The following is a 16,059-nucleotide window of genomic DNA, read 5'->3' on the forward strand; positions in this document are numbered from 1 at the left end:
TCTCCGGGTCCCCGTCGTGCCTCCCGTCCCCCGGACCCGTGCTCCCCGGTCCTTCTCCGCACCCCCCAGTCCCCCGGGGCAGGCGGGGCCGGTCCCGGTGTCCCGTCCCCCCCTCCGCCCCGGTCCCCGCCTCCGCACCACCCCCAGCACCGCCCCCGCCGCGGCGGGCAGGAGCGTGCGGGCTGCGGGCTGGCACCGGGCCCGCCCCGCCCAGCACCGGCACCGGTACCGGTACCGGCACCGGCACCGGCCCGGCCCATGGAGGCTCCGGGAGCGGCCGGCACCGTAGGTGAGGGCGAAGGCGGTGGGAGGAGTGGCGGTAACGGACCGGCGCGCCCATCACCGCGGCCTCGGTCCGGGCGGCTCCGCCAGCCGGGAGCCCGCAGCGGGCGGAACCGGGCCGGGCCCCGCGGGGGGAGACGGGGGGGTGCGGGGACCGTGCAGGGGGAGATGTAGGGCGGGGTGGGTGTGCAAGGGGCGGGTGTGCAAGGGGTGTGCCGGGGGGTGTGTGCGGGGATGCGGGGGGGTGTGTGCTGTGCAAGCGGGGGTGCCGGGGGCTCTGGATGGGGATGCGGGGGGTGCAATGGGGGGTGCGCAAGGGGGCTGCCGGGGGGGTGTGTGCGGGGATGGAGGGGGGTGCTGTGCAAGAGGGGGTGCGTAGGGCTCCGGATGGGTGTGCAAGGGGAGGGGGTGTGCAGGGAGAGTCCGGGATGGGGCTGTGGGGGTGCAGTGGGGTGCCCCCGAGACATAGGGGTGCAGTGGGGTGCCGGGCTGCGGTACAGGGTGCCTGGGGCAGGCTGAGGTGCAGGGGGGGATGCCAGGGCAGACACCCCCATGGAGTGTGACGGTGATGGTGGAGGGGTGCGGAGGGCTGAGGTGCTCAGAATCGGGGTGGTGGCCACGTCAGTGGAGCCTGGGGGACCCCAGCATTGTAGGGGGGGTCCTGCATGGCGACACAGGTGGTGCCAGGGCTCCCGTGCATGCCCATCCCTCCTGCATGTGCCCCGCACACGGCTGTGCCGTGGCCCCTGTCACGGTGGCAGCCCTGGCTGTGCCCTCCCGCGGCACCGGGCCCTTGGACGCTACCACCGAGCCAGGCACTGGCCAGGAGCGGGACCGGTCCCGGTGGGGTGGCCAGAGCCGGTGGCTGTCTGGCTCTGCAGTTTGACGTGAGTCAGCAGAGCAGCGTGCCGGGAGGTAGCCCTCATGCTGGCCCCACTCCGCACCAGGCAGCCGGTGAGCCCAGGCCGGAGCAGGGTGGCGTGGCCGTCAACGTGGCCGGCAGCGTGGCGTGACCATGCAGACGGAGGCCAGAGGGGATTTCTGCGGCACAGACCAGCGCCCCGGTGGGTGGGGGCTTCGGGGGTCGGGGGGAGTGAGGCCAGGAGGCTGCTGGTGGCAGGGGAGGATGCGCTCCGTACGGTGACACTGTTGTGTCACCCACTGTGGCTGGACACTGCGGTGGTGTGTGGGGTGGGATGGTGGGAGCGGACAGGAGCAGGCAGCCCCCATGTCCCTCCCTGGGGAGCTCTTCCCAGCATTGGAGCGGGCTGGGGACCCCGTTTCCGCCTGGAGGGAAGGTACCGGCAGTGCAGGATGCCTGGTCCCACCTTGTGGGGTCAGGACACAGCAGAACCGGTGTCAGGGCAGGGGTGTCCTGTGGCTCTGTTACCACGAACAGGAACAAAATGCTTCCATAGTGTCCCTTTCCGTATCCTGGCTCCTTTGGGTTGGGGGGATTTCTGTCCCCTGCTCCACTGCCACCGCCCTGGGGGGGAAGGAGGAGATGCCCTGCCCTTGGTGAGCCTGTCCCTGTGCCATCTTGCCCAGCAGCGCGGTGATGGCAGGGCCAGGTGGCACATGGTGCCAGGGTGCAGCCGGCTTCATCCTGCCTCAGCACCAGCCCCGGGTGGGCAGGAGACCCTGCGTGTCTGGGGCAGCACTGGGCGCTGCCTGGGCCCTGGCGTGGTGGTGCCCGGTGCTGCCCTGGGCACGCAGCATCTCCTGCCCACCCTCGGTGCCCGCTCAACCCCGGAGGAGCGCCCGGACACGTCTGTGCCACGACCACAGGCTGTGCCACGACGGCTCTTGCTGGGAGACAAACCGCCCCTTGTCTGGGCTCCGGCACAGGCCGCGCTTTTGTCTCACCGACACAAAGGGGCTGCGCGGGGCGGGGGGCGTGGGGCTGCTGGCTGCCGGCACTGGGGCTGCTGGGCCCCGGGCAGATCTGCCTGTCCCCCCTGGGGTCCCACCGCCCCCATCCCCTCTGCCGGGAAGCCCAGGGGGGGCAATGGGGCCCCAGGGGGGATCTGCTGTCACCGACGTGGCAAGTGTCGGTATCGCAGAACTCAGCAAGGAGACGCTGGCCCCGGAGCACCCTGTGGGGACCCCTGTCCATGGGCCAGCCCAGGAGCCCCCCACAGACCCCGTGGAGGAGCAGGGTGGCATCCCCATCCCCAGCGCCGGCCTGCTGCAGGTCACCGAGCGCAGACGTGAGTGTGGCCCTGCGCGGGCAGACGTGCCTGTCCCCTGGCATCCCCTGCCTGTCCCTGGGGTCCCCTGCCCACCCCTGGCATCCCCTGTGTGCCCATAGCATCTCCTGTCTGCCCCCAGGGTCCCTGCCTGTACCTGGCATCCCCTGCCTGCCCTTAGCATCCCCTGTCTCTGGGGTCCCCTGCCTGTCCCTGGCGTCCCCTGCCTGCCCTTAGCATCCCCTGCCACCACCTGACCGTCCCCAGGGTCCTTGCCTGTCCCTAGCGTCTCCTGCCTGCCCTTAACATCCCCTGCCAGCCCTCAGGGGGTCATCGTCCCCACCAAGCCCCTTGTCCCCCCCTCTCCCACAGCTCCCTCAGCACCAGCCCCCCCCCCCCAACTCCCCACCCCGGGCACCCACCCTGCTGCCCCCAGCCCATCCCCGGGGCCTCTGGTCGGGTCCCCAAGCATGTCCGTCTGCCCGCAGAGCCCCTGAGCAGCGTCTCCTCGCTGGAGGTGCACTTCGACCTGCTGGACCTGACAGAGCTGACTGACATGTCGGACCAGGAGCTGGCCGAAGTCTTCGCCGACTCCGATGAGGAGAATGTGGCCGGAGAGTCGCCCAGCGGTGAGTGCGCAGGGCCGTTCTCAGCCTGTCCGACCACCTGTCCACCCATCTGTCTGTCCGTCCCTCCCTGAGCCGTCTGTCCCCGCAGGGCTGCAGCCGCAGGTGGTGCCACGGGCCGGGTACCTGCGCTCGCCCTCCTGGACCCGAGCGCGGGAGCAGGGCCGGGAGAAGAAGCACCTCAGCGACCCAGAGCTGCCGCCGGGACCCCCGGACGCCTTCCTGCCCGCCGAGCGCCCGCGGGAGCCCTAGGGGCTGCCCCGGCACCGGCGGACGGACGCAGGGACACGCCAGGGGACAGACGTGGGGACACAGCAGTGCCAGTCGCCTCCTTTCATCCCCAGCACCGATGGAGCCCATCCCCGCCGCCCTGCCCGGGGGGGCCGGGGTGCAGGACTGATGCCGCGGGGGGGGGGGGGTCACCTCTCCCGGAGGCACGGCGGACCGGCCCCGGGGAGAGGCAGCCCCGGGGAAGGAGGCACGGGGCCGGCCAAAGCCGGTGGCCCGGAGCGGCCCCCCGAGCGGCGGGGAAGGAGCAGCCGGCCTCCCCCCGCCGGGACCCGGGGCTGCCCGTAGCCCAGCGCGGGGCCGGCGCGGTCCCGTCTGCCGCGGCGGAGCATGGCCGGTGCCGGTGCCCGCCCGGTCCTCATGTAGCAGCGTTTTGTTCCGGTAAAACCGACCGACCCACCACCGCCGCGGCTCTGCCCGTCTCCGTCGCCGCTGGGCGGGGAGGGGGGGTTGCGTCAGGGGAGGCGACCCCCGGGCGGGACACGGGGCTCCCCCGGGGGAGACCGGGGAAGGGGGCGGCGCGGGAGGGGAACCCAGCCGGCACCGGGGCAGCGCTGGCCGCGACCCCTCCCGCTGGGCAGCAGACCGGGAGCAGCCCCCGCCTTAACGGAAACCGATGACGTCACGCGACGCCACACCCCCGCCGCCGCCGAGCCACAGCCGGGACACGAGTGCTTGGGTTGCGCAAAGAGGCGTCGTTAATGCTACAGGAAAACCGGGGGGGAAGGGGGGGGAGCCCCCCCGGAGGCTCAGCCCCGGGAACGGGGGTGTCCGTGTGGGGGGGGTTGGGGGGAACTGTGTGTTTTCCCCCAGAATCAGCAGCGTTATTCCAGTAGTGTGTGTGGGGTGGGGTGGGGGGGGTGGGAGGGTGGCGCCCCCTCCCCAGCCCCGGCTCCTGTCTCCCGCCCTCCCCGATGCCCTCCGCGCAGAGATGGCGAGAGGCGTTTGGGGGGGCTCCTCTGCCGAGACCCGCCGTGCTCGCCCTCCCCGGCAGCGCCCGTGGCTCCGGCTCGGCCGCCATGCTCGCCCACGCCGCACGGCTGCAGGCAGCGCAGCACCGGACCCCCGCCCTGCGAGAGGCTGGGGTCCGGCAGCGACCTCCCCCCCCCCCAAGCCACGTCCAGGCCCAGGGCTGCCGTCCCCGCAGGCAGAGGGTCCCAGCTGCCGTGCAGAGCTGGGGGCCACCCCACACCCCAAGCGGCTGTGGGGCTGCCCGTGTCTGTCCCAGGGCCCCACGACAGGTGGGGGGGCGGCCATGGGGCTGGACCCCCCCCTCCTTAGGGGTCTGCCTCGGTGCCGGAGTCCTGGAAGAGGGATTGCTTGCGCAGGCTGAGCCGGGCGCACTTGGGGCAGGTGGTGGAGTTGTCGTAGTAGCAGTCCCTGCGTGGGGGGACAGCGCTGGGTCACCCCTCTGCACCGGCCCCAGCGCCGCCCGTGTCCCCCCACCTCAGTGCCGCATCGGCGCGCCCAGCGGGAGGTGGCCGTCCCCAGTGCGTGTCGTACCTGTGGAAGACGGCGGAGCAGTCGGTGCAGACGGAGGTGTGGCTGTCGAAGGGGAAGAGCACATCGCCCTCCTTGCAGAGCTCGCAGACGAAGCCTTTCGCCTGGCAGCGCTGGGGCGGGAGCGGGCAGAGGGTCACAGTGGTGCCCGGTGGGGACCGCGCCACCTCCCCTGCACGGCACTGCCCCCAGGGGAGCCACACCGTGGGTCATGGCTGTGTGTGCCTCACGGCACCGGCTCACCTCACAGTCCAGCTTGATGTGCTTGGCAAAGAGAGTATGGATCTCCGTCAGGGAGCAGCTCAGGCGACCGGCTTCGATGTCGATCAGGTCCTGCAGCGAGTACATCTCGTCGTTCTCCACAAAGTGCTGCCGGTCCTGCAGCTGCAGGCGGACAGCCTGTCACCGCTGTGCCCGGCTCTGCCGTGCCCAGCCCAGGTGCCCCGTGGTCCCGGGGTCCCTCTGGCTCGGCCGCCCACGCGGGGCCTGACCTGCAGCAGCAGCCGCGCCTCCATGGCCTCCTTGCAGGTGATGAAGTAGGGCTTCATGAGCAGGATGTCCTGGCGCAGCTTCTGCAGGGGGACGATATGGGATGGGGATGGGATGGGATGGGAATGGGACCAAGACAGGGAAAAGGGTGGTGGCAGGGGCAGGATGGGGACAGGGATGGGCATGAGATGGGTATGCCGTGGGAATAGGATGGGGATGGGGACAGGAATGAGATGAGAACAGGTTAAGGACAGGATGGAGACAGGGACGTGACAAGGACAAGGTCAGGCTGGGTCAAGTTCAGCCCTATAGCGCTTTGGGCACCCTGACCCCTGCTCTGCTCCCCCTTTGTGGGTGCTGCTGGGGTCCCCTCTCCCTCCCTACTCAGCCCACGCTCCCTCCATCATGCTGTCCCCTGCTGCCCACCCTGCCCGGTGGGGTCCCTTCCCCCATGTGTGGCCCCACCGCACTCACCCGTATCTCCACCAGCTCCTCCACGTAGTTGAAGAGCAGCGGGTTGATCTCCCGCAGCTTCAGCACGGGCCGTGACACCATCAGCGCCAGGTACCGCATGCTGCAGCGTGACACCTGCCCGTCCGCAGCCGTCACACGGTGCCCGGGGACACTGTCACCAGGCGGGCACAGGGCCATCCCCACCGCCACGACCCCAGGGACCCTCAGCACCACTGCCCGGGGACCCCATCACCGGGGACATAGCCCTGGGGACACGGACCCCCCTCCCAAGTGACCTCCACGCAGGGATGCAGCCCCAGGGACCCACATGCCCAGGGACACGGACCCCTAAGTGACCTCTACCCACCGACACAGCCCCCTGGGACCCCTGCCCGGGGACACAGCCCCGCAAGTGACCTCCACCCAGGAACACGGCTCCCCCAGGTGACCCCCCTGGGACCCTGGGTGCCCCCAAGCCACCGCCCCGCACCAGGGGCACCTTGCGGGGCTCGAAGTCCCAGTTGTGGATGGCGCGGGCGGGCACGACGGCCAGGTCGTTCCAGTGGCAGCTGCTGCAGTAGTAGAGGCCGGTGTAGTCGCACTGCCGGGCCTCGCTGGGCACCCCCCCTGCGGCGGCACACGCGCCGGCACACGCGTTGGCACACGCGCCAGCACACGCCTTGGCACACGCGCCGGCACCAGCACCACACCCTGCTCACCCCACGCCATGTGCCCTCCGTGGGACGCACGGCAGCACCCAGGGACACAGCGGGGCCCCAGCGTCACCTTCCCATGCTCTGTGCCCCCCCAGTGCCCCATAGCCCTGACCCCCCCAGCTCCCCATAGCTCCCAGCCCCACACAGATCCCAGAGGCCCAGTCTCCAGCTCCCCCCAGCCCCATGCAGCCCCCAAAGAAGCCCAGCCCCACACATCCCCCAGCCCCCAGCAGCCCTGGCCCCCAGGTCCCCCCAACCCCACAGAGCCCCCAGCCTCACAAAACTCCTCGTTCCCAGTCCCACACAGCCCCTAAGGAAGCCCAGCCCCACACATCCCCCATCCCACAGCCCCTCAAACCCACAGAGTCACCAAGGGAGCCCAGCCCCATGGAGCCCCCAACCCCCCAGCTGCCCCCAGCCCCACAAAATCCTCAAAAGAGTCCAGTCTGACATGCCCCCCAGCCATCCTGTGCCCCCAGGGGAGCCTGGCCCCACACATCCCCCAGACCCCAGCTGCCCCCAGTCCCACACCGCTCCTAAAGGAGCCCAGCCCCACTCCCCCCTCAGCTCCACAGAACCCCCAGCTCCCCCCAGCCCCACACATTCCCCAGCCACACACACTCCCCAGCCCCACAGAGCCCCCAAGGGAGCCTAGCTCCACACCCCCCTCAAGCCCCACACCACCACCCCCAGCCCACGCAGCCCCCAGAGAAGCCCAGCCCCACAACCCCCCCAGCCCCACGCCGTGCCGGCGCAGCCTCACGGAGGGAGACGGGGGCCCGGCACTCGGCGCAGCGGTAGTCCTGGCTGTCCAGCCCGCTCTCGGGACAGATGCTGAGCTGGTACTCGGCCTGGTGGCTGACCTTGGCCCGCACGCAGGGCTTGCTCACCAGCGGCAGGCACTTGCTGTGGCACCGGTAGTAGCAGCCTGGGGGGGGACACGGGTGGCCGTCGGCGTGGGGACGGGGACACAGGGGCGATGGGAAGAAAGGGGACGGGGTCCCGGCCCCCACCTGTGCAGGTGTACCAGGTCTGGATGAGGCCCCAGATGATGGTGCTGCACTTGTCACACATCTGCTTCACGCTCTTGCTCTTTTCCTTGTAGAAGCGATGCTCCAGCACCACCCGGATGTTGGGCTCATCCTCACCGGGGTCCTGCGGAGGCGAAGTGTCGGGGGGTGTGTGTCAGCGGCCATGGAGACGGCCTCTCCCCGGCCACGGAGACCCCCCTACCCCAGCCCCGGCCCCACCTTCAGCTCCTGCAGCTTGAGGCGGAGGTGGATGAGCCGCACCACGGCGTCCTTCTGCCGCTCCGAGTGCTCGGGCAGCGCCAGGATGGCCCGCTTGCACTCCTCGATGGCCTGACGCAGCTGCTGCACGTCCGACGCCAGGATCAGGCCCTGCCCGACGAGGAGGAGGGTGAGGATGAAGAAGGGGGACTGGCAGCCCCCCAGCCCCACCACCGCCAGCCCCATTCCGCCCCCCCCCCGGCCCCACTCACCACGGGGCGGGAGAAGTGGTCCTCGGCCAGGCCCAGGTCCAGGGTGCCCTCGGGGTCCCCCGGGGACGGATCCGGCCGCCGGGCTGTAAGGGGGTGAGCGCCATGCCGGGGGTGTGGGACCGGCCGCCCACCCGCGCCGTGGGGCAGGGACGGGGAGGGGGGACGGGGAAGGGGTGTCAGCACCCACCTGGGTCGGGGTCCCCCCCGTCGGGGCGCTCGCCCTGCTCGGGGGCCTTGTTGAAGGGGTTGAGGTGGGCCTGGCGGAAGCGGGCCAGCCGCTCGTCGTACGCCATCGCCACCGGCACCCCGTCGCTGTCACCGGCACCCTGTCGCTGTCACCGGCACCCCCACATCACCGTCCCCGCCGGACAAACCCGTCCCTCCGCCTCCCACGGCCGCGGTCCCCGCCCTGCGCCCGCCTCGGCCCTCCGGGTACCGTACGGCCCCCTCGGTACGCCCCCCCCGCTCCGGTGCACCCCCTCCGGTGCAGCCACCCCCGGTGCAGCCCCGACCCCTCTTTGCCCGGGCCCGGATGGACCCCCCCGCACCCCCTTATGGCACAGCACCACAGCACCGCCCCCCCCCGCGCCGCCCCCCCCCGTACCCCAGCAGAGCCCCCGGTACCGGGTGTCCCCCCCCTCCCCGACCCCCCCGCCCGCCAGGGGGCAGCGCCCCCGCCCCGCTCACCGCAGCGCCGCCCGCCGCGCACCGCCCCCCCGCCGGCGCTTCCCGCACGCCCCGCCCCGCCCCGCCCCGCCGCGATGGCGCCCCCTGTCGGCCGGCGGACCGCACCGCACCGCACCGCACCGCACCGCACCGCGCCCGGGCGGGGCCGCGCCCGGCGGACAGCGGGGACGAGACGCGGCGTCCCCACGCACCGGCACGGCCCCGCGGACACACGGCACACACCGCCCCCAGCCCCCGCACCCTGCCGCCCCCCGGCCTCCGCCCCACGGCCCACAGCCCCAGAGCTCCTCGTCCCCGCAGCCCCCACACCCGTGGTCCCTTATTTCTATAGCCCACAGCCTCATAGTCCCTTGTCCCCATAGCTCCCGGTCCCCAGAGTCCCCACACCTACAGCTCCTTGCTCCCGGAGCCCCCAGCTCCATAGTCCGTTGTCCCCATGGCCCCCGCCCCCATAGTCTCTTGTCCCTGTAGCCCCCGCCCCCATAGCCCCTTGTCCCCACAGCCTCCGCCCTTGTAGTCCCTTGTTCACATAACTCCCGGTCCCCAGAGCCCCCAGACCTATAGCTCCTTGCTCTCGGAGCCCCCAGACCCATAGATCCCAGCCCCCATAACCCTCTGCCCCATAGTCTCTTGTCCCTATAGCCCCTAGCCCCATAGTGCCCTGGCCCTGTAGCCCCTTCCCTTGCCCCCACAGCACAGCCCCTCCCCCCACACCCACACAGGGGCCCAGGGACCCCCAGGAGGGAAGCGGTGGCCCCGGGGGGGCTGCAGCCCCACGGCAGCACAGCCTGACCCCCCACCCTGGGGGCAGCCCAGCACCTAGGCTGGATTTGGGGGTCCCCAGAGCCAGGGGGCTGAGGGCTGTTTGGGCTGGGGGTGCCCTGGATCCCCCAAAGCCAGGCGCATTCCCAGCCCTGGGGGGTCACCCTGGGGTCCTTGGTGGGGACAAGGGGCCAACGCTCTCCTGGCACAGGGAGGGGGCAGCCACCACCACACCACAGAGAAGGGTGACAGTGGGGACAAAGGCACAGCCACCCTCCCGGGCGCTGCAGCCGGGTGATGTGGCACCTGCACCCCTACCCCCATGGGGCAGGACAGTGTGGGGCACACAGTGCAAGGGGACACACCGGGGACAGCCATTGTCTGGGAGGGGACCAGGGCTTGGGCATGGCCACCTTGGGCACTTGGGGTCCCCAAGTCCCCACTTAATGGGAAGAGCCCCCAGCAGAGGGTCCCTGTTGTGCACCACCCCCCCGCCCCTCAAGGAGCCGCAGACAGGTGGTACCTGGACAGCAATAAATTTATTAAGTATTCAAAAAAAATAATAGACACGAACCAGTAAAAAACGAAAAGGGGGGAGGCGGGGGGGGAAAAGGGGGGGCCGAGCCGGCTCAGGGGGGGACGGGGTCAGGAGACACTGAAAGGACGCGCGTGGGGGGAGCCCGGCCGGGGCGGCAGCGCGAAGCCGGAGGGGCTGCGGGCAGCAGGGAGGGGTGCGTCGGGCATCACTTGGCGCCCTGCGCCTCCGACTCCTCCTCGTCGTCCTCGTACATCTCGCCCTCCTCCTCGGCCGTGGCGTCCTGGTACTGCTGGTACTCGGACACCAGGTCGTTCATGTTGCTCTCGGCCTCGGTGAACTCCATCTCGTCCATCCCCTCGCCCGTGTACCAGTGGAGGAAGGCCTTGCGGCGGAACATGGCTGTGAACTGCTCCGAGATGCGCTTGAAGAGCTCCTGGATGGCCGTGCTGTTGCCGATGAAGGTGGAGGACATCTTCAGCCCCCGGGGAGGGATGTCGCAGACGGCCACCTTGACATTGTTGGGGATCCACTCCACGAAGTAGGAGCTGTTCTTGCTCTGGATGGCCAACATCTGCTCGTCCACCTCCTTCATGGACATGCGGCCCCGGAAGACGGTGGCCACGGTGAGGTAGCGGCCATGGCGGGGGTCACAGGCGGCCATCATGTTCTTGGCATCAAACATCTGCTGGGTGAGCTCGGGGACAGTGAGGGCACGGTACTGCTGGCTGCCACGGGCCGTCAGCGGGGCGAAGCCTGGCATGAAGAAGTGGAGACGCGGGAAGGGCACCATGTTGACCGCCAACTTGCGGAGGTCGGCATTGAGTTGGCCGGGGAAGCGGAGGGAGGTGGTGACACCGCTCATGGTGGCTGAGACCAGGTGGTTGAGGTCGCCATAGGTGGGAGTGGCCAGCTTGAGGGTGCGGAAGCAGATGTCGTAGAGAGCTTCGTTATCGATGCAGTAGGTCTCATCTGTGTTCTCCACCAGCTGGTGGATGGAGAGCGTGGCGTTGTAGGGCTCCACCACCGTGTCCGACACCTTGGGGGACGGCACCACGCTGAAAGTGTTCATGATGCGGTCGGGATACTCCTCCCGCACCTTGCTGATGAGGAGGGTGCCCATGCCGGAGCCGGTGCCCCCGCCCAGCGAGTGGGTCAGCTGGAAGCCCTGCAGGCAGTCGCAGTTCTCACATTCCTTCCGTACCACGTCCAGCACCGAGTCCACCAGCTCGGCCCCCTCCGTGTAGTGTCCCTTGGCCCAGTTGTTCCCAGCCCCGCTCTGCCCTGCCAGGGGGGGAAAAAAGAGGCATCCGATGGCCGCCGGCACCCACGCGCCCACGCCGGGGAGGGGACGGGCGCTGCCGGCGGCGGCATCAGCAAGATCTGAGGCCGGGGTGGGGTGGGAAGTGGAAACCGCGAAGGTTTGGCGTCGTGCCGGGCCCCGCGGCACGGGTGGGGATGCACTCACCGAGCGCCCCGGGGACAGAGACAGCCCGGGAGGGGTCTGGGGACGCGGGTGAGGGCGTCCCCCTCCCCGGGGACCTACCGAAGATGAAGTTGTCAGGGCGGAAGAGGTGTCCGAAGGCGCCCGAGCGCACGCTGTCCATCGTCCCCGGCTCCAGGTCCACCAGGATGGCGCGAGGCACGTACTTGTGAGCTGCGAGAGACCCCGTTCCAGGAGGGTCCTGCCACTCTCCCCCCTCTCTCCCCCCACTCTCTGTGAGTGCCTCCCCCCCACCCCCCAGGCTCCCATGGGGCTGGGTGCACATGTCATGTCCCCCTCCTGACACCACAAGGTCCCCATGGGGCTGGGTGCACGTGTGTGTCCCTAAACCACAGTGTCCCCGTGGGGCTGGGTGCACATGTCTGTGTCCCCCCCCACACGCACTGCAGGGTCCCATGGGGCTGGGTGCACGTGTTCTGTTGTGTGTGTCCCCCCCCCCAAACCATGGGGTCCCTGTGGGGCTGGGTGCACAGTTCTCCCCCCACATGCAATGGGGGGAGTCCCATGGGGTGGGTGCACGTGTCACGGTGTTCCCCCCCCAAACCACAAAGCCCCAGGGGGTTGGGTCCATGAGTTGTGTCCCCCCCCAGCACCCCAAGGCCCCAGGCATCTGGGTGCACGTGTCATGTGTCCTCCCCCAGCAAAACGTCCCCATGGAGCTGGGTGCACGTGTTCTACCGCCCCCCCCCAAACCACAGAGGTGCACACCTCTGCCCCCCCCCCGGAGCCCCGTGGGGTGGGCACATGTCTGCCCCCCCCATCAGGGTGGGAGCAGACCTAGGACCTGCCTGCACGGGTGGAGGGACAGAGGGGTGTCGTGTCCCCCCCGCCCAGGGTGGGGGTGCTGGGCTGTCCCCCCCCGGGGGGCCCCGCGGCGGGGGGGTGGTGGGGAGTGTCACTTACAGGAGGCCTCATTGTAGTAGACGCTGATGCGCTCCAGCTGCAGGTCGGAGTCACCCACGTAGTTGCCGCTGGGGTCGATGCCGTGCTCGTCGCTGATCACCTCCCAGAACTGGGGGCACAGGGATCAGCGTGGGGGGGGACACACACAGGGACACCCGCGACACCCCCACGCCCCCCCTCTCCCCCCCCCCCGGGCAGGGCGGGGCGGGCGCCCCCTGGCGGCGGGGCGCGGGGCCGGACGGGCGCTGTCCGCGGTGCTGAAGGGCGGTGGCGGCGGACAAAGGCGCGGGGCGGGGGGGGGGAGAGGGGCGGGGTCCTTTGTCCTCCCGGTGCGGCGGGACGGGGCGGGGGGGGGGGGGGGGGGCGCGGCGGGAGGGGGGGGTGTCTTTGTCCGCCGCTCGTCTCTGCAGCGGGGGCGGGGCCGCCGTTACCTTGGCGCCGATCTGGTTGCCGCATTGCCCCGCCTGGATGTGGACGATCTCCCTCATGGTGCTGCCGGGCCGGAGCGGGACGGGAGCGGGAGCGGGACCGGGAGCAGGAACAGGAGCGGAGCGGCACCGGGGAGCGCGGGGGGCGGCCCTGCCGCCGCCGCCTCCTTTATAGGCGCCTCGCGCCGCACCGGGCCGGGCGCTGACGTCACCGCCGTCCCCCAGCCAATCGGCGGCCGCCGCCGCAGCGCCGCAACAGCCCTGCGGCACCGGCGCCACCGCCCGCCACGCCACGCCCCGCCCCGCCCCGGCACCGGCACCGCCGGCTCGGGGACCCCCGGCACCCGCGGGGGACCCGGGAGGGGACCCCCGCACCCATGGCGGGGGGACAAGGGGAGGGGACCCACCCGCCCCGGCACACGGGGGGACCCCGGTACCCGCGGGGGAGGGGGGCTCAGCGACCACCCAGACATGGCAGGAGCATCCCGGGGGGCGGCGGGGGACACACACCACCCAACCCGCGTCCCGTCACGGGTGGGGCAGGGACAGGGCACGGGGGGGGGTGCCCCGGGGTGTCCCGGTCGGCTGGAGCCCCCGCCGGGAAGGGGACGGGGTGGGCGGCGGCGGGCGCGGCCCGAGAACAAAGGCGGCGGCGGCGGCGGCGGCGGCGGCGGTAGCGGTGGCGGGGCCCTTTGTCCGGGGGCTGCCTCCCACCCCCCGCGGGGACCGGCCTCCCGCCGCCCTGGGCTGCTCCAACGGCCCCCCGGTTCCCTCCCGGTCCCACGCCGGTTCTCCCGGGACCGGTATCCGCGTCCCGACAGCGGCAATTGGGAGGAATTGAGCTTTGAATGAACGGTGGGGCCGGGAAGGGGCGACCGCCCCCCGCCCCGGGGCTCCACGGCGGTGCCAGCCACAGCATCACTGCAAAGAGCCTTTATTGGGTACCACGAGCCTGCCAGCCCGGATCGGGGGATGCCACCCGGCACGTCCCGTCTGTCCATCCATCCGTCCATCCATCCTGCAGCGGGGGTGGCCGTGCCATTACCAGTGTCCCGCTGCCTACCAGGAGCACAGCACCACCTCCCGCAGCGTCCGCCGGAGCTCCTGGCTCCGGAAGACATAGATGAGGGGGTCGACCACCGAGTTGCAGATGATGAGGATGAGGAAGAGGTTGAAGTAGCTGAAGAAGCAGGTGCAGAAGGGGTTTGTGGGGCAGGTGACGATGAGGATGAGGTGGAAGAAGAATGGCCCCCAGCAGATGAAGAAGACGCCCAGGAGGATGGTGAGCGTGATGGCTCCCTTCAGGCTGCTGCTGCGGTAGATGGTGGGCTGCTTCTGCTGGCTGGAGATGCTGCAGAGGTGGTGGCGGGCCAGGGTGAACATGTGGATGTAGAGCACCAGCATGAGGACCAGCATGAAGAGGAAGAAGCCGATGAGGCAGAGGAGGATGGCGTTGTTGCGGTAGTAGGTGATGAAGATGGTGCTGGAGACGGTGCTGGCCAGCCAGACACTGGCCATGGTCACCACGGCCCGTTGCAGTGTCATGATGCTGTGGTAGCGCAGGGCGTAGAAGATGGTGATGTAGCGGTCCACGGCGATGACCCCCAGGAAGGAGAGGGACGACACGATGGAGCTGCAGATGAGCATGTCAATGACGTTATCCATGTGGCGGACGATGCTGGCGTGGATCACCAGCACGCCGTGCTCCATCAGCAGCATGAAGAGCGTCTCCACCAGGTTGCTGACGCTCACCAGCATGTCAGAGACGGCCAGGCAGCAGATGAAGTAGTACGTGGGCGAGTGCAGGTTCCTGTTCTTCAGGATGGCAGCCACCACCAGCAGGTTCTCCACCAGGCTCACCAGCCCCAGCATGAGGAAGAGCTCGTTGGGGATGTTGAGCCCCTGGCACCAGGGGCTGCTGGCACCGGCCGTGGCGTTGCTCTGGTTGCCCTCGCTGGCGTTCCAGGGCTCACGCAGCAGACGCAGGGGGGCCAGCGTCGACATGGCCCCCACCTCAACCCCAGGGACCCCCCGGCTGGGGGCTGAGCCCCCGGGGCCCCTTGCAGTGCCCGTAGATTCCCCAGGCCCCCAGCCCACCCTGCCAGCGCTCCCGCAGCGCCCGACGGCGAGACCGAGAGGATGCTGAGGAACTGGGGACGGGGAGTCCCACTGCCTGGGGATGTGCCGGGGGTGCCGCGTGCCTGCCGGTACCCCCGGTGTCTCAGCCGTCCTCCTGGCCAGCCCTGCCCAGCGTCCCCGCAGCCATGCACTGCCGGCCCAGGGTGACGGAGAAGAAAGGGCCTTTTCTCTGCCCCACTTTAAAGCTGGCTCCCGCGGCTCCTCCTCCTGAGGAGGGTGGGCACCCGCATGACGGCAGCACCCGGCAGCCAAGGGAGCCACCACGGAGGCCTGACCCCCAGCACGGCCCCAAGGAGCCCAACTGCTTGGGGTCAGCATGTGCCTGGCGGTCCCATGTGCCCTGAGCGGGTCCATACACCTCCAGGGCCGTGCACCTTGGGGGGCTGTGTGCCATAGGGGTCTTCTGTGCCCTGGGGTTCCATGCACCTTGGGGTCCCCATGTGTCCTGGGGTCCTCTGTGCCCTGGGGGGGGGAATCCCTGCACGCTGGGGGACTGTGTGTCTTGGGAGGTCCCATGTGCCCTGCAAGCCTGCGTGCCTTGGGTGGGTCCTGTGTCCCCTGGGGTGTCCGTGCACCTTGGGGACCCCAGTGGGACCCTCCCCACTGCAGGAGTCAAGCTGCCCCTCCCAGCCCCCATGTGCGGGGCTGGGAACCCCGTCTCCCCCACTGGCCCCACAGCACCAGTGGCCTCGCCTGACCCAGCCCTGGGGAAGGTGCTTTGCTGCAGGGCAGGCCATGGGTCCGATAGGGAACGTCAAAGGCATGATTAAACGCGATGCTGCGCCCGTGCCCTGGCAAAGCCCGGTGCCGGAGGGAGCCCGGGCAGGCTGGGGGACGCGGGACCCATCTGACCGTCATGTGCCTTTGGATCGTGTTGATGCCTGGAGCCACTCAGCTGCCAAAGAGCCATTCACGGCTGCATGAAAAGGCCAATCCCATGGTCGCTCCCACCAGCCACTTCCGCTCCTGCCCGCGGAGCACCAGGAGCCCTTCCCCATGGCACTGAACACCCCGCGGCTCCGCCACGGATGAAAGCGGCTCAGCTGGATGCGCTGGG

The 16,059-nt window shown here is 70.4% G+C and overlaps 3 protein-coding genes across 6 annotated transcripts; 1 reads left to right on the forward strand and 2 right to left on the reverse strand.

Annotated features, from left to right (window-relative positions):
• The first annotated feature begins 72 nt into the window (after positions 1-72).
• DBNDD1 (dysbindin domain containing 1) lies at positions 73-3,781 on the forward strand. Of its 2 annotated transcripts, none has more exons than XM_074582645.1 (5): positions 73-289; positions 1,230-1,346; positions 2,346-2,492; positions 2,960-3,100; positions 3,189-3,781. In XM_074582645.1, exons 2-5 carry the CDS (start codon positions 1,298-1,300, stop codon positions 3,347-3,349), a joined length of 498 nt encoding a protein of 165 aa, XP_074438746.1. In that variant the 5' UTR covers positions 73-289; positions 1,230-1,297; the 3' UTR covers positions 3,350-3,781. The 2 variants fall into 2 exon arrangements, with proteins under 2 accessions (XP_074438746.1, XP_074438747.1); XM_074582646.1 differs by having other exon boundaries at positions 1,234-1,346.
• Positions 3,782-4,043: 262 nt separating this feature from the next.
• DEF8 (differentially expressed in FDCP 8 homolog) lies at positions 4,044-8,778 on the reverse strand. 3 transcript variants are annotated; one of them, XM_074582643.1, is made up of 12 exons: positions 8,732-8,778; positions 8,232-8,376; positions 8,045-8,127; positions 7,794-7,943; positions 7,557-7,698; positions 7,307-7,471; positions 6,327-6,454; positions 5,849-5,962; positions 5,377-5,457; positions 5,129-5,269; positions 4,889-4,998; positions 4,044-4,765 (listed from the first exon to the last, which is right to left on the reverse strand). In XM_074582643.1, the coding sequence occupies exons 2-12, from the start codon at positions 8,335-8,337 to the stop codon at positions 4,663-4,665; spliced, it is 1,323 nt and encodes a 440-aa protein (XP_074438744.1). In that variant the 5' UTR covers positions 8,338-8,376; positions 8,732-8,778; the 3' UTR covers positions 4,044-4,662. The 3 variants fall into 3 exon arrangements, with proteins under 3 accessions (XP_074438744.1, XP_074438745.1, XP_074438743.1); XM_074582644.1 differs by lacking the exon at positions 8,732-8,778 and adding an exon at positions 8,649-8,696; XM_074582642.1 differs by lacking the exon at positions 8,732-8,778 and having other exon boundaries at positions 8,232-8,487.
• Positions 8,779-10,013: 1,235 nt separating this feature from the next.
• On the reverse strand, positions 10,014-14,867 carry TUBB3 (tubulin beta 3 class III). The gene is given in 5 exon segments (XM_074582636.1): positions 10,014-11,312; positions 11,575-11,685; positions 12,436-12,612; positions 12,676-12,692; positions 13,927-14,867. Coding segments are annotated over 5 exon segments (2,322 nt in total). The 3' UTR covers positions 10,014-10,236.
• Between the last annotated feature and the right edge of the window lie 1,192 nt (positions 14,868-16,059).

This window comes from Larus michahellis, chromosome 4, assembly GCF_964199755.1.
Source record: "Larus michahellis chromosome 4, bLarMic1.1, whole genome shotgun sequence".
NCBI lineage: Eukaryota > Metazoa > Chordata > Aves > Charadriiformes > Laridae > Larus > Larus michahellis.

Bases quoted from the DNA above. Each gene is read 5' to 3' on its own strand.
- DBNDD1 (XM_074582645.1), top strand. From the start codon at position 1,298: ATGCAGACGGAGGCCAGAGGGGATTTCTGCGGCACAGACCAGCGCCCC. The intron at 2,493-2,959 runs GTGAGTGTGGCC...GTCTGCCCGCAG, and splicing joins GCAGGTCACCGAGCGCAGAC to AGCCCCTGAGCAGCGTCTCC. The intron at 3,101-3,188 runs GTGAGTGCGCAG...CTGTCCCCGCAG, and splicing joins GGCCGGAGAGTCGCCCAGCG to GGCTGCAGCCGCAGGTGGTG.
- DEF8 (XM_074582643.1), bottom strand. From the start codon at position 8,337: ATGGCGTACGACGAGCGGCTGGCCCGCTTCCGCCAGGCCCACCTCAAC. The intron at 7,699-7,793 runs GTGGGGCCGGGG...TCGCCTCCGCAG, and splicing joins TCAAGCTGCAGGAGCTGAAG to GACCCCGGTGAGGATGAGCC. The intron at 4,999-5,128 runs GTGAGCCGGTGC...CTCCCGCCCCAG, and splicing joins ACATCAAGCTGGACTGTGAG to CGCTGCCAGGCGAAAGGCTT.